General features: G+C 45.4%; 1 protein-coding gene across 3 annotated transcripts in view; it reads left to right on the top strand.

The window, feature by feature from the left end:
* LOC120053638 (lysine-specific demethylase 4B-like) overlaps positions 1-24,281 on the top strand; it is a 102,091-nt gene extending 77,810 nt beyond the window's left edge. For 2 of the 3 annotated variants that reach the window (XM_039000791.1, XM_039000792.1), the window contains exons 18-22: positions 4,324-4,509; positions 12,229-12,399; positions 12,701-12,820; positions 21,772-21,864; positions 22,439-24,281. In XM_039000791.1, coding sequence (XP_038856719.1) covers positions 4,324-4,509; positions 12,229-12,399; positions 12,701-12,820; positions 21,772-21,864; positions 22,439-23,053 — 1,185 coding nt within the window. In that variant the 3' untranslated portion in view covers positions 23,054-24,281. The remainder of the gene's footprint in view (positions 1-4,323; positions 4,510-12,228; positions 12,400-12,700; positions 12,821-21,771; positions 21,865-22,438) is intronic. The other variant, XM_039000793.1, reaches the window with a different exon arrangement.
* Positions 24,282-25,755: the final 1,474 nt, after the last annotated feature.

The following is a 25,755-nucleotide window of genomic DNA, read 5'->3' as shown; positions in this document are numbered from 1 at the left end:
ATTGAGGAGCCTCAAAATGCCAGCCAGGAGGCTGGATTGGCTAGGATTAGGCCTATGCACCCCCTAACATGCTCCTAAACTGTAACTACTCTCCCTGGTCTCACACTCTTTCCATCACATGCTTACCTATCTTCTCCCACTCCCATATCTCATTCTCCCTCTTTCTCTCTCACTGTCTCACTTTCCTTGGTCACTTCTCTCTCTCTATGACACATTGAATTCGTTTTTTAATGGCATAGAATGCCCTTAGTGCATCGCTCTCAGTTCATTCACTGACTCATTTATGTATCCAGTTGAGTTTATTTTTAAACCTAAGTAATTGTAGTGAGTGCAGTACTCTATATATGTTGTACCAATTGAGAACTTTGATCTAATTCCCTGAGATCTGGATCTTCTCTGGAAAATCATTGTTTTAGTCTTTTTGGGGTTTATGGCCAGGGCCCAGGTCTGGCAGTACTGCTCCAGCAGGTCCAGGCTCTGCTGTGAGTGACAGCAGGCACAGGTTATCTGCGAAGAGCAGACATTTAACATCTGACTTGTGAAGACTAACACCAGGGGCTGAGGATTTTTCTAGAATAGTGGCCAATTCGTTGATGTAAATATTGAAGAGTGCAGGGCTCAGATTGCAACCCTGGCGAAGGGTTGCTGCATGTATTGCCAGTATACATTGATACCCTTAGGTTGGAGTCATTAACTCGTTTTTCAACCACTCCACAAATGTCTTGTTAACAAACTATACTTTTGGCAAGTCGGTTAGGACTCTACTACTTTGTGCATGACAAGTAATTTTTCCAACAATTGTTTACAGACAGATTATTTCACTGTATCACAATTCCAGTGGGTCAGAAGTTTACATACACTAAGTTGACTGTGCCTTTAAACAGCTTGGAAAGTTCCAGAAAATAATGTCATGGCTTTAGAAGTTCTGATAGGCTAATTGACATCATTGACATCAGTCAATTGGAGGTGTACCTGTGGATGTATTTCAAGGCCTACCTTCAAGGCCTACCATGCTTACATCATGGGAAAATAAAAATAATAATAAATCTGGTTCATCCTTGGGAGCAATTTCCAAACGCCTGAAGATACCACGTTCATCTGTACAAACAATAGTACGCAAGTATAAACAACATGGGACCATGCAGCCGTCATACCGCTCAGGAAGGAGTCACATTTTGTCTCCTAGAGATGAACGTACTCTGATGGGAAAAGTGCAAATCAATCCCAGAACAACAGCAAAGGACAACAGCAAAGGACCTTGTGAAGATGCTGGAGAAAACGGGTACAAAAGTACCGTACAGTAAAACGAGTCCTATATCGACATAACCTGAAAGGCCACCCAGCAAGGAAGAAGCCACTGCTCTAAAACCGCCATAAAAAAAGCCAGACTACAGTTTGCAACTGCACATGGGGACAAAGATCGTACCTTTTGGAGAAATGTCCTCTGGTCTGATGAAACAAAAATAGAACTGTTTGGCCATAATGACCATTGTCATGTTTGGTGGAAAAAGGGGGAGGCTTGCAAGCCGAAGAACACCATCCCAACTGTGAAGCACGGGGGTGGCAGCATCATGTTGTGGGGGTGCTTTGCTGCAGGAGGGACTGGTGCACTTCACAAAATAGATGGCATCATGAGGCAGGAAAATTATGTGGATATATTGACGCAACATCTCAAGACGTTAAAGCTTGGTCGCAAATGGGTCTTCCGGATGGACAATGACCCCAAGCATACTCCCAAAGTTGTGGCAAAATGGATAAGGACAACAAAGTCAAGGTATTGGAGTGGCCATCACGAAGCCCTGACCTCAAATCCTATGGAAAATTTGTGGGCGAACAAGGAGGCCTACAAACCTGACTCAGTTACACCAGCTCTGTCAGGAGGAATGGGCCAAAATTCACCCAACTTATTGTGGGAAGCTTGTGGAAGGCTACCTGAAACATTTGACCCAAGTTAAACATTTTAAAGGCAATGCTACAAAATACTAATTGAGTGTGTAAACTTCTGACCCACTGGGAATGTGATGAAAGAAATAAATCACTACTATTATTCTGACATTTCACATTCTTAAAATAAAGTGGTGATCCTAACTGACCTAAAACAGGGAATTTTTACTAGTATTAAATGTCAGGAATTGTGAGAAACTGAGTTTAAATGTATTTGGCTAAGGTGTATGTAAACTTCCGACTGTATGATCGGTCGTGCGATGTTTTGGTATAAATCCAATTTGGCTTTTACTCAAGACATGGTGTTTTTAAAGACATTTTACAACTCTTACATTTATAATACTACTATAATACTTTCCAGGTTACTGTTTACACAAATGCCTCTAATTGTTAGGGTCAAATTTGTCTCCGTTCTTAAAGATTGGGGTTGTGTGTCCTTGATGTCAAGGAAGTAACCTACACTCAGTATCAAATTAAACCGTTTTAATATAGCCATTTCTAGTGAATTCGAGCATCTCATTTAGGATGCCGCCAGGCCTGAAGTTTCTTATAGAGCTCCTGGTCAGGAATTGAGGAGTCCAATGGATTTTGATTGTCCTTTATTGCGCCATTCAACTTCTCATGAATTTGGCATTGTTCTGCGTTTGCATCCATTTGAATGGTGTTGTAGCGTGTTAAAATGGGCTGTCCATATGTCACCATTTTGTATCGCTAATTCCTCGTTTAGATTTTTATTTATTTACATTTTGCCAGAAGTTGTTTGTGTTTATGGACTCCTCAGTTAGTGTCTGCTGCTTGACTTTATTGGTTCTGAGTGTACCTCTTCTCTCTCTCCTTTCTCCTTCTTGGTGTCTCTTCTCGCTTTCTCATTCTCCGTCTCGCTCTCTCGTGCTCATTCTCTATCGCTCGTTCTATAGTCTGTCCTCTCTCTCTGTCACTCCGTTTTCTACCCTCCATCTGTTCTGTCCCTCTCCTCCTCCTGGATGGATTGTGTGTTTGCGGTCCGAGGAGCAGGAGAACTTTGGTGAATAATAGATGCAAAACTGTCTGAATAAATCAGGAGTAATTTCTCACTGCGCTAAATGATCTGCATTGATCCTGCTGGCAGGAGGCAATTTCCCATCGCTGCCGCGCTGCTGAACAAACTGCTTTCTTCCCTACTTTTATCCCTCGCTTAATCCAAATAGATTTCAGAGTCAATTGCACAGCCTTTTCAGTGGCATTGTCACAAATCTACAAGTAATGTTGTAATCTATGAAAGGAAGTGAGGACTGTCTTTTGAATAATTTACATCCACCCGCTGTCAAAGCCGCGTTTCCAAAGGCTGTGAAAAATCGTCCCACCCTCTTAATGATTGGATGACTGGGCCTGTCTCTATGGTACATGTTTTGTCCTAACCCGTTGATATTTGCTTTTATTCAGAAAAGTGATTCATTCTGTCCTCCTTTTTGAAAGTTCTGGGATACATGGAAAGGTTTAAACTAATTGGAACGCAGCACAAACCCTCAAAGAACACCACGGTACCTTTTTTAGTTTTTCCTCTCATGTAAAATAGTCACTATATATCCCAAGGCGAATGGGACACTTTGCGAAGATTCATTTATTAGTGCAGAGACTGGTGAGCACTTCTACTCCAATTTATGCTCCTTAGCTACAAAAAACTTTCTAGAATGTTTGGCCCCAACCCTAACATTTTTGAGAATTCTGTCTGCCTCGTTTGTTTTAATTTTTTATAAAGTTTACTTTACAATTGAAACAAAAAAACTCGGAGGAAATGTTATGTAATGGCTTTACCCCAGCCGGCAATGTCTGAAGGAAAAAAGGGAAATTAGCAAACAAACAGATAAATAAATCTCCCCCCCGTGCTACCCTTTGGTTCGTTCCGTCTGTGGAGTCCATCTCGTGATTCTGGCCAGTGGAAAATATTAAAATCGGGAGACTGTGGGGCCGCTGACATACCTCAGAGCCAGGGCCCTATGGAGGGCTTTGAGGCGGAGAGACCTGCAGGAAGGGGTTGAAAGAGTGGGGAAAAGGAAAGGAGGGATGGTGAGAAATAGAGAGGGGAGTTAGAAAAATCAAATTGAAAGTGAAGGAGAGGTGGGCGGAAGGAAGATTAAAACAACTGAAGAAGGACCGACAGAGAATGAGATGGATTGATGCAGAGGGAGCAACGCCGCTGCTAATGCATATAGGGGAAACACTGCAACGAGTAAACTGTTCATACTGTATCAAATATCTCAGTTAACCAACTGATTTTTACAAACCTACTCCTGAAATGTTTTTTTTTTTCTCTGACAATAGTGTATAGAAAAGTGATATTGCCTTTAGACACAGACAAATCTAATGTGTTGATTCTACCACACCTCTCTGGTATTGCAGAAGTGTGTGTACTGCCACAAGAACACCAAGCAGATGTGCGGGGCGTGTATCCAGTGTTCCCACGACAACTGCTCCACCTCCTTCCACGTCACCTGCGCCCACATCGCCGGTGTGCTCATGAAGCCAGCTGATTGGCCCTACGTGGTGTCTGTCACCTGCCACAAGCATAAGAAGACCAATCACAAGGTACAGTAGGGGCACAACATTGTATAAGGTTCAGGTATTCATAGGTTATGCAGAACATGCATGCTTCTCTGGCATGTAGAATGAAAAATTCTGTCTATTCGCCACATTTCTACATGCAACGTTAAACAGCAGCAAAATAATCGGTATAATAATGATGTATGATATCAAGATAAGTGTTAGCTGCACTGTTAAGCTGTACGATTTTCTGATGAAGCCTTCTATCTATGCAATGGCCAGGAGTCTGTACTATGTACAGTGCATTTGGAAAGTATTCAGACCCTTCCCTTTTTCCATATTTTGTTACGTTACAGCCTTATTCTAAAATGGATTAAATGTATTTTCTTTCTCATCGATCTACACACAATAACCCATATTGTTGACGGTGAGAAACGGTTTTTAGAAATGTTTGCAAATGTATTAAAAAGAATATCCCTTATTTACATGTTTACAACTTGATTGGAGTCCACTTGTGTTAAATTCAATTGTTTGGACAAGATTTGAAAAGGCACACCTGTCTATAAGGTACCAAGACAGCAGGAGAGTGGAAAGGCAGTTTGCCAGTTACAGCAGCGCCTCCCTTGAACGATAACGAAGAGGTAGGCGAGAAGCCTGACCACGGAGACTGGGGTGAGAAGGTGATGAAGCATACTTCATGAGCTGTAACCAAAAAACTACTGGCATTTGGAAAGTTTGAGGTGAGGGAGAAAGTGTGGTGGAACAAGCATTGTTAGCGTTGTTAAATATCTTGCTAGCTGGAATGAATTCTCCGTTAGCTAGCCAGAGAAATGTTGAGCAACAGTCAACTTAACTGATCAAATAATTGAGTTTATGGTGTGAAAATTAGTGGCTAATAAAGTTAGACAAACATCTCTGCAGCACTCCACCACTCCCCCAATCAGGCCTTCATGGTAGAGTGGCCAGATGGAAGCCACTCCTCAGTAAAAGGCACATGACAGCCGCTTGGAGTTTGCCAAAAAGGCACCTAAAGACTCTCCGACCATGAGAAACAAGATTCTCTGGTCTGATGAAACCAAGATTGAACTCTTTGGCCTGAATGCCAAGCGTCACGTCTGGAGGAAACCTGGCACCATGGTGGTGGCTAGGACTGTGGCGGCCACGGCACCATGGTGGTGGCTAGGACTGTGGCGGCCACGGCACCATGGTGGTGGCTAGGACTGTGGCGGCCACGGCACCATGGTGGTGGCTAGGACTGTGGCGGCCACGGCACCATGGTGGTGGCTAGGACTGTGGCGGTCACGGCACCATGGTGGTGGCTAGGACTGTGGCGGTCACGGCACCATGGTGGTGGCTAGGACTGTGGCGGTCACGGCACCATGGTGGTGGCTAGGACTGTGGCGGTCACGGCACCATGGTGGTGGCTAGGACTGTGGCGGTCACGGCACCATGGTGGTGGCTAGGACTGTGGCGGTCACGGCACCATGGTGGTGGCTAGGACTGTGGCGGTCACGGCACCATGGTGGTGGCTAGGACTGTGGCGGTCACGGCACCATGGTGGTGGCTAGGACTGTGGCGGTCACGGCACCATGGTGGTGGCTAGGACTGTGGCGGTCACGGCACCATGGTGGTGGCTAGGACTGTGGCGGTCACGGCACCATGGTGGTGGCTAGGACTGTGGCGGTCACGGCACCATGGTGGTGGCTAGGACTGTGGTGGTGGCTAGGACTGTGGTGGTCACGGCACCATGGTGGTGGCTAGGACTGTGGCGGTCACGGCACCATGGTGGTGGCTAGGACTGTGGCGGTCACGGCACCATGGTGGTGGCTAGGACTGTGGCGGTCACGGCACCATGGTGGTGGCTAGGACTGTGGCGTCACGGCACCATGGTGGTGGCTAGGACTGTGGTGGTCACGGCACCATGGTGGTGGCTAGGACTGTGGTGGTGGCTAGGACTGTGGTGGTCACGGCACCATGGTGGTGGCTAGGACTGTGGTGGTGGCTAGGACTGTGGCGGTCACGGCACCATGGTGGTGGCTAGGACTGTGGTGGTGGCTAGGACTGTGGCGGTCACGGCACCATGGTGGTGGCTAGGACTGTGGTGGTGGCTAGGACTGTGGCGGTCACGGCACCATGGTGGTGGCTAGGACTGTGGCGGTCACGAAATATCGTCAGCCGGTGATTGTCAAGCAAATTACTGTCGTTCTCACGGTAATTGACAAACACATTTAGCGTCGCCTGGCTTCCTACAAGCCACTGATGCAGACCTTTGGAACGTCTACATTTTAAAATATCTAATAAATCCTTGTTATATAGCCTACACCTTCACAATGAATCCATTATTTATTTTAGACAGGTCTAAAGAAAATGTAGTCTATTTCAGAAGAACAGAATAGCGTACTCTTATGTTATGCTATGCCATATGGCTGTGGGCTACACTAGTTCATTGAGCAGATAAGATTTGGTTAGATTCCATGGCATTATTTTATATTATTTTATAGTAAGAACAATACAATTGAACAAAGCTGAATAAAATAGAAAGGCTATTTTCTCCAAATGATTTGAGGGAGTGTTCCCATGCAGCTATTCTGTGTTGAGCGGTTAACAAAGAAATAGGTACTCCTATATGATTAATTTAACGTTATTAATGTAACTTTAGTTGTTTTACTAATGTTGGGCTATATGTTTAGATTTGTTATATATTTTAAGGCTGCATGATGCGACTCTAATGATGATTTGAAAAGCATGAGCTTTGCACATGATAACGCCTCACATTTCCCAGCGGCATCCCCTTTGTGTGGCTGTAATGCATCCCCAACAAATCCATGCCTTTTGCTGCCAGTGGCCGTTTTTCCCTTCTCTGAGTGCTGCGTGCTCAGAAGCACCTCTCACTCACAGGGAAAGATGAACGGAGCAAAGTACAGGGAGATCCTTGATGAAAACCTGCTCCAGAGTGCTCAGGACCTCCGACTAGGGCAATGGTTAGCCTTCCAACAGGATAATGACCCTAAACACACAGGCAAGACAATGCAGGAGTGGCTTCGAGAAAAGTCTCTGAATATCCTTGAGTGGTCCAGCCAGAGACCGGACTTGAACCCAATCGAACATCTCTGGAGAGACCTGAAAATAGCTGTGCAGCAACACTCCCCATCCAACCTGACAGAGCTTGAGATTATCTGTAGAGAAGAATGGGAGAAACTCCCCAAATACAGGTGTGCCAAGCTTGTAGCATCATACCCAAGAAGACTCGGGGGTGTAATCGATGCGAAAGGTGCTTCAACAAAGTACAGAGTAAAGGGTCTGAATACTTGTGTAAATGTGATTTTGTTTTTTATTAATTAGCAAAAATGTCTAAACCTGTTTTTGCTTTGTCAGTATGGGGTATTGTGTGTAGATTGTTTTTCCCCTCATCAATGTAATCCCTTTTAGAATAAGGCTGTAACAGAATGTGAAAAAAGTCAAGGGGTCTGAATACTTTCCAAATGCACTGTATATGTAGAAAAGCTTCTGCAATTCCAACATGAACTCAAATAAATAACTTTTGTATTTATTTGACAAATACTGTATTTTCAAAGCAACGAGTGAAATCTGCAAAGATTCATTCACTTGTGCGATTGAGCTCCTATGACGGTGGCTGCTACTCCATAAGGTTGGGGACACTAGTGTTCTTCATCATTATCATGCCATGTCTTGGGTTTCTTGTCTAGCAAAGATTCTTGAATCTTTGGTAAATGTACAACTTGGTTCCTTTTTATCTGAGAATTATATTCTGAATGTACAGTGCCTTGCAAAAGTATTCATCCCGTATTCATCCCGCTTGGCGTTTCTCCTATTTTGTTGCATTAATAATCCATTTAAAGTTAGATTGTATTTGGATTTCATGTAATGGACATACACAAAATAGTCCAAATTGGTGAAGTGAAATGAAAAAAATAACTTGTTTCAAAGAATTCTAAAAAATAAAAAACAGAAAAGTGGTACATGCATATGTATTCACCCCCTTTGCTATGAAGCCCCTAAATAAGATCTGGTGCAACCAATTACCTTCAGAAGTCACATAATTAGTTAGATTGCACACAGGTGAACTTTATTTGTCACATGATCTCCATGAAGATCATGATTGCACCATGAAGACCAAGGAGCTCTCCAAACAGGTCAGGGACAAAGTTGTGGAGAACTACAGATCAGGGTTGGCTTATAAAAAAATATCAGAAACTTTGAACATCCCACAGAGCACCACTAAATCCATTATTAAAACATGGAAAGAATATGGCACCTCAACAAATCTGCCAAGAGAGGGCCGCCCACCAAAACTCGCAGACCAGGCAAGGAGGGCATTAATCAGAGAGGCAACAAAGAGACCAAAGATAAACCTGAAGGAGCTGCAAAGCTCCACAGCAGAGATTGGAGTATCTGTCCATAGGACCACTTTAAGCCATACACTCCACAGAGCTGGGCTTTACAGAAGAGTGGCCAGAAAAAATACATGTCTTAAAGAAAAAATAAGCAAACACGTTTTGTGTTTGCCGAAAGGCATGTGGGGGACTCCCCAAACACATGGAAGAAGGTACTCTGTTCAGATGAGACTAAAATTGAGCTTTTTGGCCATCAAGGAAAACCCTACGGCTGGCGCAAACCCAACACCTCTCATCACCCCGAAAACACCATCCCCCCAGTGAAGCATGGTGGTGGCAGCATCATGCTGTGGGTATGTTTTTCATCGGCAGGGACTGGGAAACTGTTCAGAATTGAAGGAATGATGTATGGCACTAAATACAGGGAAATGCTTGAGGGAAACCTGTTTCAGACTTCCAGAGATTTGAGACTGGGACGGAGGTTCACCTTCCAGCAGGACAATGACCCTAAGCATACTGCTAAAGCAACACTCGAGTGGTTTTAAGGGGAAACATTTAAATGTCTTGGAATGGCCTAGTCAAAGCTTAGACCTCAATCCAATTGAGAATATGTGGTATGACTTAAAGATTGCTGTACACCAGCAGAACCCATCCAACTTGAAGGAGCTGGAGCAATCCCAGTGGCTAGATGTGTCAAGCTTATAAAGAACATACCCTAAGAGACTTGCAGCTGTAATTGCTGCAAAAGGTGGCTCTACAAAGTATTGACTTTATAAGGGTGAATAGTTATGCAAGCTCAAGTTCTGTTTTTCTGTCTTATTTCGTCTTTGTTTTTGTTTAACAAAAAAATATATTTTGCATCTTTAAAGTGGTAGGCATGTTGTGTAAATCAAATGATACAAACCCCCCCAAAATCTATTTTAATTCCAGGTTGTAAGGCAACAAAATAGGAAAATGTCAAGGGGGGTGAATACTTTCGCAAGCCACTGTACATACATATGTACATACATACATGCATGCATACGTACAACATACAGTACCAGTCAAAAGTTGACACCTACTCTTTCAATGGTTTTTATTTTTACTATTTTCTACATTAAATATTACATATGGCATCATGTAGTAACCAAAAAAGTGTTAAACGAATCAAAATATGAGATTCTTCAAAGTAGCCACCCTTTGTACAAAGCTGTCAAGGCACTCTTGGTATTCTCTCAACCAGCTTCACCTGGAATGCTTTTCCAGCAGTCTTGAAGAAGTTCCCAAGCTGAGCACTTGTTGGCTGCTTTTCCTTCACTCTGTGGTCCAACTCATCCCAAACCATCTCAATTGAGGTTGGGTGATTGTGGAGGCCAGCTCATCTGATGCAGCACTCCATCACTCTCCTTCTTGATCAAATAGCCCTTACAAGGCCTGGAGGTGTGTTGGGTCATTGTCTTTTTGAAATACAAATGATAGTTCCACTAAGCGCAAACCAGATGGGATGGCGTATCGCTGCAGAATGCTGTGGTAGCCATGCTGGTTCAGTGTGCCTTATTTATTCTAAATAAATACCAGTGTCACCAGCAAACCACAATCACACCTCCTCCTCCATGCTTCACAGTGGGAACCACACATGCAGAGATCATCCTCAATTGGGTTGAGGTCGGGTGATTGTGGAGGCCAGGTCACCTGGCCTCCACAGATGACCTGGCCTCCACATGCAGAGATCATCTGTTCACCTACTCTGCGTCTCACAAAGACACAGCAGTTGGAACCAAAAATCTCAAATTTGGACTCATCAGACCAAAGGACAGATTTCCACCGGTCTAATTTCCATTGCTCATGTTTCTTGGCCCAAGCAAGTCTCTTCTTCTTATTGGTGTCCTTTAGTGGTGGTTTCTTCACAACAATTTGACCACGAAGGCCTGATTCACAGTCTCCTCTGAACAGTTGATGTTGATGTGTCTGTTACTTGAACTCTGTGAAGCATTTATTTGGGCTGCAATTTCTGAGGCTGGCAACTAATGAACTTATCCTCTGCAGCAGAGGTAACTCTGGGTCTTCCTTTCCTGTGGCGGTCCTTATGTGAGCCAGTTTCATCATAGCGCTTGATGGGTTTTGCGATTGTACTTGAAGAAACTTTTACATTTCTTGACATTTTCCGGATTGACTGACCATGTGTTTAAAGTAATGATGGACTATCATTTCTTTTTGCTTATTTGAGCTGTTCTTGGTCTTTTACCAAATAGGGCTATCTTCTGTATACCACCCCTACCTTGTCACAACACAACTGATTGGCTCAAACTCATTAAGAAAGAAAGAAATTCCACAAATTAACAAGGCACACCGGTTAATTGATATGCATTCCGGTTGACTACCTCATGAAGCTGGTTGAGAGAATGCCAAGAGTGTGCAAAGATGTCATCAAAGCAAAGGGGGGCTACTTTGAAGAATCTCAAAGATAAAATATATTTTGAGTTGTTTAACACTTTTTTTTTGGTTACTACATGATTCCATATGTGTTATGTCTTTATTCTACAATGTAGAAAATAGGGGGAAAATTAAGAAAATCCCTTGAATGAGTAGTCCAAAATAGTCCAAACTTTTGATTGGTACTGTATATAATCACACACACTCACTGAGTGTACAAAACATTAAGAACAGCTTCCTCAATTTGTCGGGGCATGGACTCTATAAGGTGTCGAAAGCGTACCACGGATGCTGGCCCATGTTGGCTCCACAGGGATGCTGGCCCATGTTGGCTCCACAGGGATGCTGGCCCATGTTGGCTCCACAGGGATGCTGGCCCATGTTGGCTCCACAGGGATGCTGGCCCATGTTGGCTCCACAGGGATGCTGGCCCATGTTGGCTCCACAGGGATGCTGGCCCATGTTGGCTCCACAGGGATGCTGGCCCATGTTGGCTCCAATGCTTCCCACAGTTGTCAAGTTGGCTGGATGTCTTTTGGGTGGTGGATCATTCTTGATACACGGTAAACTGTTGAGCGTGAAAAACCCAGCAGTGTTGCAGTTCTTGACACAAACCGCTGCGCCTGACACCCACTATCATACCCCCCCGTTCAAAGGCACTTAAATATTTTGTCTTGCCAATTTACCCTTTGAATGGCACACATACACAATCCATGTCTCAATTGTCTCAAGGCTTAAAAATCCTTCTTTAACCTGCCTCCTCTCCTTCATCTACACTGATTTGAAGTGGATTTAACAAGTGACATCAATAAGGGATCATAGCATTCATGTGGACAATCTTCGTCATGGAAAGAGCAGGTGTTCTTGATGTTTTGTCCACTACGTGCCATGAAATATATAACACTGTCTTTTTATAACTGCTCTAACACCATAGAAATAGAATGACAATAGATTAAATTCAAATAGTTTCTATTTTCACACTCCTCCCTCTCTCTAGGCAAGGGCGGGGCCAAGGGGGGAGTTTTCTCTTGGCCAGAAGGTAATTGGTCGGAACATCGATGGCTGGTTCTACCCCTGCACCATCATTGGCATGACCTCACAAACCTTCTACGAGGTCAACTATGATGACGGCTCCTACTGTGACAACATTTTCCCCGAGAACGTTGTGGTGAGTCCCTCTCTCAGCCTCTCGCTCTCTCAGCCTCTCGCTCTCTCAGCCTCTCGCTCTCTCAGCCTCTCGCTCTCTCAGCCTCTCGCTCTCTCAGCCTCTCGCTCTCTCAGCCTCTCGCTCTCTCTACACGTCTGTCGATCTTAGCCATGGTGAGGTGACCATGATATGTGTTGACATAGTGACAACATAATGACAAATCAAAGCAGTGGCTATAGAATGACATATCTAGTGAATGTTAGATGCATCAAATCCTAACCTGTTCCTCAAATCAATCACTCCGTTCTCTCCCTCCCTCCAGAGTCACGACTGTCTTCGTAACGGCCCCCCAGAGACCGGCAAGCTGATGTTGGTCCACAACATGGAGGGCCAGGCACTCAACGCCTCCTATGTCAAGGATCACGTGCACAAGTACTACCAGGTGAGAGTAGCGTTGCCCCCCCCCCCCCCCCCCCCCGTACACTCCCTTCACTCTACCTTGTCAACCAACTAGCCCATTAGCCCTGTGTTCCAGTACTAAATCAAATCGTATTAGTCACATGCGCCGAATACAACAGGTGTAGACCTTACAGTGAAATGCTTACTTACAAGCCTCTAACCAACAGTGCAGTTTCAAAGAATACGGATAAGAGATAAAAGTAACAAGTCATTAAAGAACAGCAGTAAAAAAACAACAATATATAACGGGGGGTGACGGTACAGAGTCAATGTGCGGGGGCACCGGTTAGTTGAGGTAGTATGTACATGTAGGTAGAGTTAATTAAAGTGACTATGCATAGATGACAGAGAGTGGGGAGTGGGGGGGGCAATACAAATAGTCTGGATAGACATTTGACTAGATGTTCACTAACGTCAAGTTGATTGGTTGAATCCGGGGATGTTAGTGCCTGCACACCCTGTGTACTTCCTTGTAGATCTGAAAGGACTGGTTATGTAAATGTGTTCAAATCAATGTAGCTCATCTCCACATGAGACTACGTTGGAAGTTTGAAAACATCTGACAGATTTAGGTGATCAGAAAGTCAACAGTGCATATCAGAGGGCTAGGTGTTTTTTTAAGTGCATGCTCTTCAACCGATCGCTGCCCGCCCGCACCCGCCCGCCCGACTAGCATCACTAATCTGGACGGTTCGGACTTAGAATATGTAGACAACTACAAATATCTAGGTGTCTGGTAAGACTAAACTCTCCTTCAAGACTCACATGAAGCATCTCCAATCCAAAATTAAATCTAGAATCGGAATCGGCTTCCTATTTCGCAACAAAGCATCCTTCACTCATGCTGCCAAACATACCCTCGTAAAACTGACTATCCTACCGATCCTCGACTTCGGCGATGTCATTTATAAAATAGCCTCCAACACTACTCAACAAACTGGATGCAGTCTATCACAGTGCCATCCGTTTTGTCACCAAAGCCCCATATACTACCCACCACTGCGACCTGAATGCTCTCGTTGGCTGGCCCTCACTACATATCCGTCGCCAAACCCACTGTCTCCAGGTCATCTATAAGTCTTTGCTGGGTAAAGCCCTGCCTTCTCTCAGTTCACTGGTCACCATAGCAACACCCACCCGTAGCAGCGCTCCAGCAGGTATATCTCACTGGTCATCCCCAAAGCCAAGACTTCCTTTGGCCGCCTTTCCTTCCTGTTCTCTGCTGCCAATGACTGGAACGAATTGCAAAAATCTCTGAAGCTGGAGTCTTATATCTCCCTCACTAACTTTAAGCATCAGCTGTCAGAGCAGCTTACCGATCACTGTACCTGTACACAGCCAATCTGTAAATAGCACACCCAACTACCTCATCCCCATATTATTACCTACCCTCTTGCTCTTTTGCACCCCAGTATCTCTACTTGCACGTCATCATCTGCACATCTATCAGTCCAGTGGTAATGCTAAATTGTAATTATTTCTCCTCTATGTCCAATTTATTGCCGACCTCCCTACTCTTCTACATTTGCACAAACTGTACATAGATTTTTCTATTTTTATTTTCTATTGTGTTATTGACTGTACGTTTGTTTATGTGTAACTCTGGGTTGTTTGTCGCACTGCTTTGCTTTATCTTGGTCATGTTGCAGTTGTAAATGAGAACTTGTTCTCAACTGGCCTACCTGGTTAAATAAAGGTGAAATATATATATATATATTTTAAATAAATAAAAAGGTGGTGCCACTGTATATTTTCATTATATATTCTAGGATGCATGGGCGGGTTAAGAACTATTTATTTCCCTTAAAATGTCCTTATGACAACTTTAGGCAGTCTTTATAATGGCCCACTCCATCTACATTGAACCCCCAGCCCTGCACCAAGTTGGTTCTACAGCAGAAGCCTTTTTTACACCAAAACTTAGATGACTTTGACTTTCCAGCACAGTGCTTATCTGAGTGTTTCCAGCACAGTGCTTATCTGAGTGTTTCCAGCACAGTGCTTATCTGAGTGTTTCCAGCACAGTGCTTATCTGAGTGTTTCCAGCACAGTGCTTATCTGAGTGTTTCCAGCACAGTGCTTATCTGAGTGTTTCCAGCACAGTGCTTATCTGAGTGTCTCCAGCACAGTGCTTATCTGAGTGTCTCCAGCACAGTGCTTATCTGAGTGTCTCCAGCACAGTGCTTATCTGAGTGTTTCCAGCACAGTGCTTATCTGAGTGTTTCCAGCACAGTGCTTATCTGAGTGTTTCCAGCACAGTGCTTATCTGAGTGTTTCCAGCACAGTGCTTATCTGAGTGTTTCCAGCACAGTGCTTATCTGAGTGTTTCCAGCACAGTGCTTATCTGAGTGTTTCCAGCACAGTGCTTATCTGAGTGTTTCCAGCACAGTGCTTATCTGAGTGTCTCCAGCACAGTGCTTATCTGAGTGTTTCCAGCACAGTGTTTATCTGAGTGTTTCCAGCACAGTGTTTATCTGAGTGTTTCCAGCACAGTGTTTATCTGAGTGTTTCCAGCACAGTGTTTATCTGAGTGTTTCCAGCACAGTGTTTATCTGAGTGTTTCCAGCACAGTGTTTATCTGAGTGTTTCCAGCACAGTGTTTATCTGAGTGTTTATCTGAGTGTTTCCAGCACAGTGTTTATCTGAGTGTTTCCAGCACAGTGTTTATCTGAGTGTTTCCAGCACAGTGCTTATCTGAGTGTTTATCTGAGTGCTTATCTGAGTGTTTCCAGCACAGTGTTTATCTGAGTGTTTCCAGCACAGTGTTTATCTGAGTGTCTCCAGCACAGTGTTTATCTGAGTGTTTCCAGCACAGTGTTTATCTGAGTGTTTCCAGCACAGTGTTTATCTGAGTGTTTCCAGCACAGTGCTTATCTGAGTGTTTCCAGCACAGTGCTTATCTGAGTGTTTCCAGCACAGTGCTTATCTGAGTGTTTCCAGCAAAGTGCTTATCTGAGTGTCTCCAGCACAGTGCTTATCTGAGTGTCTCCAGCACAGTGCTTATCTGAGTGTCTCCAGCACAGTGCTTATCTGAGTGTCTCCAGCACAGTGCTTATCTGAGTGTCTCCAGCACAGTGCTTATCTGAGTGTCTCCAGCACAGTGCTTATCTGAGTGTCTCCAGCACAGTGCTTATCTGAGTGTCTCCAGCACAGTGCTTATCTGAGTGTCTCCAGCACAGTGCTTATCTGAGTGTCTCCAGCACAGTGCTTATCTGAGTGTCTCCAGCACAGTGCTTATCTGAGTGTCTCCAGCACAGTGCTTATCTGAGTGTCTCCAGCACAGTGCTTATCTGAGTGTCTCCAGCACAGTGCTTATCTGAGTGTCTCCAGCACAGTGCTTATCTGAGTGTCTCCAGCACAGTGCTTATCTGAGTGTCTCCAGCACAGTGCTTATCTGAGTGTTTCCAGCACCGTGCTTATCTGAGTGTCTCCAGCACAGTGCTTATCTGAGTGTCTCCAGCACAGTGCTTATCTGAGTGTCTCCAGCACAGTGCTTATCTGAGTGTCTCCAGCACAGTGCTTATCTGAGTGTTTCCAGCACCGTGCTTATCTGAGTGTTTCCAGCACAGTGCTTATCTGAGTGTTTCCAGCACAGTGCTTATCTGAGTGTTTATCTGAGTGTTTCCAGCACAGTGCTTATCTGAGTGTTTATCTGAGTGTTTCCAGCACAGTGCTTATCTGAGTGTTTATCTGAGTGTTTCCAGCACAGTGCTTATCTGAGTGTTTCCAGCACAGTGTTTATCTGAGTGTTTCCAGCACAGTGTTTATCTGAGTGTTTCCAGCACAGTGCTTATCTGAGTGTTTCCAGCACAGTGCTTATCTGAGTGTTTCCAGCACAGTGCTTATCTGAGTGTTTCCAGCACAGTGCTTATCTGAGTGTTTCCAGCACAGTGCTTATCTGAGTGTTTATCTGAGTGTTTCCAGCACAGTGTTTATCTGAGTGTTTCCAGCACAGTGCTTATCTGAGTGTTTCCAGCACAGTGCTTATCTGAGTGTCTCCAGCACAGTGCTTATCTGAGTGTCTCCAGCACAGTGCTTATCTGAGTGTCTCCAGCACAGTGCTTATCTGAGTGTCTCCAGCACAGTGCTTATCTGAGTGTCTCCAGCACAGTGCTTATCTGAGTGTCTCCAGCACAGTGCTTATCTGAGTGTTTCCAGCACAGTGCTTATCTGAGTGTCTCCAGCACAGTGCTTATCTGAGTGTCTCCAGCACAGTGCTTATCTGAGTGTCTCCAGCACAGTGCTTATCTGAGTGTCTCCAGCACAGTGCTTATCTGAGTGTCTCCAGCACAGTGCTTATCTGAGTGTTTATCTGAGTGTTTATCTGAGTGTTTATCTGAGTGTTTATCTGAGTGTTTATCTGAGTGTTTATCTGAGTGTTTATCTGAGTGTTTATCTGAGTGTTTCCAGCACAGTGTTTATCTGAGTGTTTCCAGCACAGTGCTTATCTGAGTGTTTCCAGCACAGTGTTTATCTGAGTGTTTCCAGCACAGTGTTTATCTGAGTGTTTCCAGCACAGTGTTTATCTGAGTGTTTCCAGCACAGTGCTTATCTGAGTGTTTCCAGCACAGTGCTTATCTGAGTGTTTCCAGCACAGTGCTTATCTGAGTGTTTCCAGCACAGTGCTTATCTGAGTGTTTCCAGCACAGTGCTTATCTGAGTGTTTCCAGCACAGTGCTTATCTGAGTGTTTATCTGAGTGTTTCCAGCACAGTGCTTATCTGAGTGTTTCCAGCACAGTGCTTATCTGAGTGTTTCCAGCACAGTGCTTATCTGAGTGTTTCCAGCACAGTGCTTATCTGAGTGTCTCCAGCACAGTGCTTATCTGAGTGTCTCCAGCACAGTGCTTATCTGAGTGTCTCCAGCACAGTGCTTATCTGAGTGTCTCCAGCACAGTGCTTATCTGAGTGTCTCCAGCACAGTGCTTATCTGAGTGTCTCCAGCACAGTGCTTATCTGAGTGTCTCCAGCACAGTGCTTATCTGAGTGTTTCCAGCACAGTGCTTATCTGAGTGTCTCCAGCACAGTGCTTATGAGTGTCTCCAGCACAGTGCTTATGAGTGTCTCCAGCACAGTGCTTATGAGTGTCTCCAGCACAGTGCTTATGAGTGTCTCCAGCACAGTGCTTATGAGTGTCTCCAGCACAGTGCTTATCTGAGTGTTTCCAGCAGTGCTTATCTGAGTGTTTCCAGCAGTGTTTATCTGAGTGTTTCCAGCAGTGTTTATCTGAGTGTCTCCAGCACAGTGTTTATCTGAGTGTCTCCAGCACAGTGCTTATCTGAGTGTTTCCAGCACAGTGCTTATCTGAGTGTTTCCAGCACAGTGTTTATCTGAGTGTTTCCAGCACAGTGTTTATCTGAGTGTTTATCTGAGTGTTTCCAGCACAGTGCTTATCTGAGTGTCTCCAGCACAGTGCTTATCTGAGTGTCTCCAGCACAGTGCTTATCTGAGTGTCTCCAGCACAGTGCTTATCTGAGTGTCTCCAGCACAGTGCTTATCTGAGTGTCTCCAGCACAGTGCTTATCTGAGTGTCTCCAGCACAGTGCTTATCTGAGTGTCTCCAGCACAGTGCTTATCTGAGTGTCTCCAGCACAGTGCTTATGAGTGTCTCCAGCACAGTGCTTATGAGTGTCTCCAGCACAGTGCTTATGAGTGTCTCCAGCACAGTGCTTATCTGAGTGTCTCCAGCACAGTGCTTATCTGAGTGTCTCCAGCACAGTGCTTATCTGAGTGTCTCCAGCACAGTGCTTATCTGAGTGTCTCCAGCACAGTGCTTATCTGAGTGTCTCCAGCACAGTGCTTATCTGAGTGTCTCCAGCACAGTGCTTATCTGAGTGTCTCCAGCACAGTGCTTATCTGAGTGTCTCCAGCACAGTGCTTATCTGAGTGTCTCCAGCACAGTGCTTATCTGAGTGTCTCCAGCACAGTGCTTATCTGAGTGTCTCCAGCACAGTGCTTATCTGAGTGTCTCCAGCACAGTGCTTATCTGAGTGTCTCCAGCACAGTGCTTATCTGAGTGTCTCCAGCACAGTGCTTATCTGAGTGTCTCCAGCACAGTGCTTATCTGAGTGTCTCCAGCACAGTGCTTATCTGAGTGTCTCCAGCACAGTGCTTATCTGAGTGTCTCCAGCACAGTGCTTATCTGAGTGTTTATCTGAGTGTTTATCTGAGTGTTTATCTGAGTGTTTATCTGAGTGTTTCCATCTGAGTGTTTATCTGAGTGTTTCCAGCACAGTGTTTATCTGAGTGTTTATCTGAGTGTTTCCAGCACAGTGCTTATCTGAGTGTTTCCAGCACAGTGCTTATCTGAGTGTTTCCAGCACAGTGCCTCCAGCACAGTGTTTATCTGAGTGTTTCCAGCACAGTGCTTATCTGAGTGTTTCCAGCACAGTGTTTATCTGAGTGTTTCCAGCACAGTGCTTATCTGAGTGTTTCCAGCACAGTGCTTATCTGAGTGTTTCCAGCACAGTGCTTATCTGAGTGTTTCCAGCACAGTGCTTATCTGAGTGTTTCCAGCACAGTGCAATTCGGAGTGTTTCCAGCACAGTGCAATTCGGAGTGTTTCCAGCACAGTGCAATTCGGAGTGTTTCCAGCACAGTGCAATTCGGAGTGTTTCCAGCACAGTGCTTATCGGAGTGTTTCCAGCACAGTGCTTATCGGAGTGTTTCCAGCACAGTGCTTATCGGAGTGTCTCCAGCACAGTGCTTATCTGAGTGTTTATCTGAGTGTTTATCTGAGTGTTTATCTGAGTGTTTATCTGAGTGTTTATCTGAGTGTTTCCAGCACAGTGCTTATGAGTGTCTCCAGCACAGTGTTTATCTGAGTGTTTCCAGCACAGTGCCTCCAGCACAGTGTTTATCTGAGTGTTTCCAGCACAGTGCTTATCTGAGTGTTTCCAGCACAGTGTTTATCTGAGTGTTTCCAGCACAGTGCTTATCTGAGTGTTTCCAGCACAGTGCTTATCTGAGTGTTTCCAGCACAGTGCTTATCTGAGTGTTTCCAGCACAGTGCAATTCGGAGTGTTTCCAGCACAGTGCAATTCGGAGTGTTTCCAGCACAGTGCAATTCGGAGTGTTTCCAGCACAGTGCAATTCGGAGTGTTTCCAGCACAGTGCTTATCGGAGTGTTTCCAGCACAGTGCTTATCGGAGTGTTTCCAGCACAGTGCTTATCGGAGTGTCTCCAGCACAGTGCTTATCTGAGTGTTTATCTGAGTGTTTATCTGAGTGTTTATCTGAGTGTTTATCTGAGTGTTTATCTGAGTGTTTCCAGCACAGTGCTTATCTGAGTGTTTATCTGAGTGTTTCCAGCACAGTGCTTATGAGTGTCTCCAGCACAGTGTTTATCTGAGTGTTTCCAGCACAGTGCCTCCAGCACAGTGTTTATCTGAGTGTTTCCAGCACAGTGCTTATCTGAGTGTTTCCAGCACAGTGTTTATCTGAGTGTTTCCAGCACAGTGCTTATCTGAGTGTTTCCAGCACAGTGCTTATCTGAGTGTTTCCAGCACAGTGCTTATCTGAGTGTTTCCAGCACAGTGCAATTCGGAGTGTTTCCAGCACAGTGCAATTCGGAGTGTTTCCAGCACAGTGCAATTCGGAGTGTTTCCAGCACAGTGCTTATCGGAGTGTTTCCAGCACAGTGCTTATCGGAGTGTTTCCAGCACAGTGCTTATCGGAGTGTTTCCAGCACAGTGCTTATCGGAGTGTTTCCAGCACAGTGCTTATCGGAGTGTTTCCAGCACAGTGCTTATCTGAGTGTTTCCAGCACAGTGTTTATCTGAGTGTTTCCAGCACAGTGTTTATCTGAAAATGATGGCACTCTTGTAGATTATGGCACAGTATCTTGCTGCAGCGGACATTCAAACGTAGTCGAGAGTGTTAGCATTGCAGGTGCGTGTGGAGAATTTATGGTGCGACGCACAGAGTGCTTACGAGGTATAAAGCTTAGAGGAGACACCCTCCTCCCCAGTCCCTGGTACTGGTACTGGAGGAACACAACTCCTCTGAACACACATGGTGTGTACACAGAGCCTTGTGAGCTCTTCCACACTCTCAGCCTGGGCGATGCGTGATATGACAAGACACATTGCACACACCCACATACACTACATGGTTCGTCCAACATCTCATTCCAAAATCATGGGCATTAATATGGAGTTGGTCCCCCCTTTGCTGCTATAACAGCCTCCACTCTTCTGGGAAGGCTTTCCACTAGATGTTGGAACATTGCTGCGGGGACTTGCTTCTATTCAGCCACAAGAGCATTAGTGAGGTCAGGCAACTGATGTTGGGCGATTAGGCGTGTCTCGCAGTCAGTGTTCAGTCAGTTTGAGGTCAGGGCTCTGTACAGGCCAGTCAAGTTCTTCCACACCGATCTCAACATACCATTTCTGTATGGACCTCGCTCTGTGCAAGGGGGCATTGTCATGCTGAAACAGGAAAGGGCCTTCCCCAAAGTGTTGCCACAAAGTTAGAAGCACAGAATCATGTAGAATGTCATTGTATGTGTGTCGCTCTGACTGGATGTAGTATGCATGTGACTATATGGTTATGCCTCTGTGTGTGTGTGTTTCTAATCACAGGATGGGACTGGGGAGGAGGGTGTGTGTGTGTGTGCGCTAATCTCAGAGTTTCACTGTGCTTGTATGTGTTCTCTCTCCATCGCTCTCTCACTCACTCCCACTCTCTCTCATGCTAATGATGCTGGCTAATCACCTGCTCTCTCACATACACATTTGTATGCACGACAGAGCCGCAAGACACGGCAGAGCCACACAACAGAGTCACACACACCAAGACAACATGGCACAAAGGGTGTCTTCAAATTCTGTTACTGGATTTTGTCCTCCTGACAATCCTGGGCTTTGTTGTTTTGAGTATGACCCTTAATTAACTCTCCCACTCGTTCTCTCTTTCCATCTCTTCTCCCCTTTTCAGGTGGAGTTCCAAGATGCGTCCCAGCTGTTACTGAAGCAAACAGAGATCCATTCGCTGGAGCAGGACCTGCCCAAGAGGGTCTGCACTCGTCTGGTACGAGACCACCTGACGCCCACCCACTAGGGCTGGGGAGAGAGAGAGGGAGGGAGGCAGGGGTGGGCTGGGGAGGGAGGGAGGGGTGGGCTGGGGAGGGAGGGAGAGAGTCAGGGGTGGGCTGGGGAGGGAGGGAGAGAGTCAGGGGTGGGCTGGGGAGGGAGGGAGAGAGTCAGGGGTGGGCTGGGGAGGGAGAGAGTCAGGGGTGGGCTGGGGAGGGAGGGAGGCAGGGGTGGGCTGGGGAGGGAGGGAGGCAGGGGTGGGCTGGTGAGGGAGGGAGGCAGGGGTGGGCTGGGGAGGCAGGGGTGGGCTGGGGAGGGAGGGAGGGAGGGAGGCAGGGGTGGGCTGGGGAGAGGAGATTCATCATGTTATTCCACACTACGTTGTGGTGTTGTCAGTCATGGCTGTGTTGAGCCCTTTTATAAAATGCATATTTTATGTGATGCTCCTGAAATATCCATCCTTACTGTCTGGTTGTAGGGGTTTGAAGGGTGTAGGAGCACAACATAGGAAAGAAGTGATCATGTGGATGCCATGCCACTATTTTTACCATCAGCTGTCTCTTCCTGTCTAGGCAATACCAACCCAGGAAGCCCTTCTGTCAGGCGACGAACCACAGGCAGCCAAGAGGCCTCGCCTCCCCGCCCCTCACCCCACACCTCAAGCCCCCATGGACCCCGGATGCCAACCCCCAGCTACAGGCCCTGTACCTCACAGTATTACACCTCACACACCCAGCCATACTCCTGGTCCCTCCAACACTGATATCAGCGCCCTTACCCTCACCCAGGCTCTGGCAATACCCATCTCCGAGCCCACCCTCACCCCAATGCCAACTCTCACTGATCCTCTCCCAGCCCCGTCGGCCCTAGCCGCCCCTCTGCTGCCCCTTTCCCCAGCCGTGCCCTTCCAGGACCAGGGTGAAGCTTACACAGCCAGGTCCGTGCCCTTCCAGGACCAGGGTGAAGCTTACACAGTCAGGTCCGTGCCCTTCCAGGACCAGGGTGAAGCTTACACAGTCAGGTCCGTGCCCTTCCAGGACCAGGGTGAAGCTTACACAGCCAGGTCCGTGCCCTTCCAGAACCAAGGTGAAGGATACACGCCCAGCTCCAGCTACGTGTCCTACATGGAGACGCTGCTCAATACACACTTCCCCCCTCAAGAAGATGGCCCCGGGCCCCTGTTTTAATGAGACGCACCACTCTGCCGTGATAGCTAGGCTAACAGGAGCTAAGCTAACACTAGGAAAGATAATGTAATCTATGCTAAAGGAGGCTAAGTGATAGACAGTAGCATCTGCTACAGAATGCAGATAAAGCACTCCTCAGCTGCATGTCTTTTTTTTGGGGGGGGTGGGGGGTTCTTACTGCTGTGGTGTGGTTATGGGCTGTTCCTAGAACTGCAGCAGAAGAGGAGGCTTCTTTTCCACTTCTGTGTGTCTCTGCCATTGTGCAAAACGCAAAATGTATAGACATGAATAGACTCACAAGCATCAACACCGTACCTCTTTCTATCCATTTATTTACCCACTTTACCCGCTTTTACAGAACGGTGACGTCAGCAGTCTACGTGCGTCAGCTTTTTTGTGTTCATCTATGAAACCAGCAAGAACTATTTTTTAATAGAAGCTATACCAACTGCTTACAATGAAACAGAACAGCATATGGACAGAATATTTGTGTACAGTTTCAATAATGTATTTTTGTTTGTGAGAGGTCCTGGGAAAAGGGTGGGGATGTATTACAGGGGGTTGACAAGTATTTAAATGTCTTATTCATATATTGATATAAAATCCTTGTACAAAGAAAATGTTTTTTGGAGGGGAATGCAACCATGGTAGTTACACTTTGTAATCTTGTCTGCAGAACCATTGAATTTTGTGAAGATGTGTTGCAGTAGTTCTGAATGTGTCCCTGTATCGAACAAACCCAAAACCATCATGTTCACATGGCTCACTTTTTCCAACTCCAGAACTTCTCTGGGCTTGTTTTGTAGCATTCTTCGTAAAATCAATGTTACTATTCGACGTTGTCTGTTCGTATGACTATTCTTTGTTTATTTTGTGAATATATTAACCTCACGAGGTGATCCGAGAAAATGCTTTGATTATGAAATTATTATCCTTATTTTTTGAGATTTTAGAAGCATAAATTGAATTTCTACTCCGGTAAACAAAACCTGCATTTTCAAATGGTATGTTAACTATCTTTATAGAGGTGCTATCCTGGATGACTGAGGAAGCATGTTTCTCATACCCACAGTCACATTATACATAGTGCAAGCCTTGTGTGTGAATCAAATCTGTTAATGTCATACTAGCCATGTAATTGAACGTCATGACAGATCAATGTTCCTATGTGGAAACCAACTGTGAAGAGGCTTTATTTCATAGGAATTAAACTGAGTTGTTATAGCCAGCTTGTGTAGTGTTCCTTAACTTTTGCATGTTTATAACCCATCTCTTATCCCGCTCTCCTCCTCCGTCGTCTGTCTGTCCTTGCTCATCCTGCACCCCACTCATTCCCTGCAGGCCAATGCGGTTTGAGCTCAGCGGAGGTATAACTACGGCTGTTACTGCTCCCCTGTTCTCTGGCAACAACACAAGCAGAATCCCAAAGAGGCTCGTGTTTTAAAGGAGGGGGAAAGTGTTCCAAAGCCCATAGGGGGTCACCATTTGATTTTTACTGCCCTTAAGTGTATTTCTCTTCATCTGCCAAGTGTATCTTGCCGTCGAATTCTCTACCCTTCTCTAAAACTGTGCGCTCATACATTCCCCTTCGTAGTTTTTAAGTAATGGACTGATGTGAAGAATATGGTAAACTCCCTCCAACCATATTTGTGCCCCAATCCAATGCCTTTAAACCCCTGTGTCTTGACTTGGATAAAATGTGAAAAAGAAAATCTAGTTGGTGTTGATGCTCTCTTCAGCAATGAAGTTTGAAGAGAGTGGATTAAAATATCTATATTTATTTCAGATTGCAATAATTTTGTTATTATACAAAATATGAACCCAATAAAGCAACACTTAATGAATATAATAGATTACAAATGTAATTCAGTTTTATTAAATTGTGAATTGAAACTAGTGGAACGATGAGTTTATTGTAGTCAACAATAATTTTGTTTAATTGTATGTGACAGGTAGCCTAGCGGTTAGAGCGTTGGGCCAGTAACCGAAAGGTCGCTGGTTTGAATAGCCGAGCTGACAAGCTAAATATGTCTGTGCACTAAACCCTCATTTTCTCCAGGGGCGCTGTACTACCATGGCTGCCCCTGTACTACCAACACATTTCACTACTCCTATCCAGTGTATGTGACAACATTTTTGGGGTTTTTATTGTAGTCCCAAAATTCAGCCTTTTAGCTACCACATGGTAAGTTTACTCAACATCGGCAAATCACAACGTAGAAGGCGATATAGATTTGTTTGTTTAATTAGTTTTATTAGTTTTATCATCTTTTTTTTTATCCATCTACCCCTAGATCACCCCCTGTAAACCAGGGTTTCCCGAAGCAGGACCGCGGTTGGATAACCTTGCTATAGACCACCCCCTGTAAACCAGGGTTTCCCGAAGCAGGACCGTGTTTGGATAACCTTGCTATAGATCACCCCCTGTAAACCAGGGTTTCCCAAAGCAGGACCGTGTTTGGATAACCTTGCTATAGATCACCCCCTGTAAACCAGGGTTTCCCGAAGCAGGACCGTGTTTGGATAACCTTGCTATAGATCACCCCCTGTAAACCAGGGTTTCCCAAAGCAGGACCGTGTTTGGATAACCTTGCTATAGACCACCCCCTGTAAACCAGGGTTTCCCAAAGCAGGACCGTGTTTGGATAACCTTGCTATAGACCACCCCCTGTAAACCAGGGTTTCCCGAAGCAGGACCGTGT

Source organism: Salvelinus namaycush, chromosome 9 (genome assembly GCF_016432855.1).
Source record: "Salvelinus namaycush isolate Seneca chromosome 9, SaNama_1.0, whole genome shotgun sequence".
Classification (NCBI taxonomy): domain Eukaryota; kingdom Metazoa; phylum Chordata; class Actinopteri; order Salmoniformes; family Salmonidae; genus Salvelinus; species Salvelinus namaycush.
The sequence above is the reverse complement of the archived record's forward strand: the minus strand, read 5'-3'. Positions and strand labels throughout refer to the sequence as shown.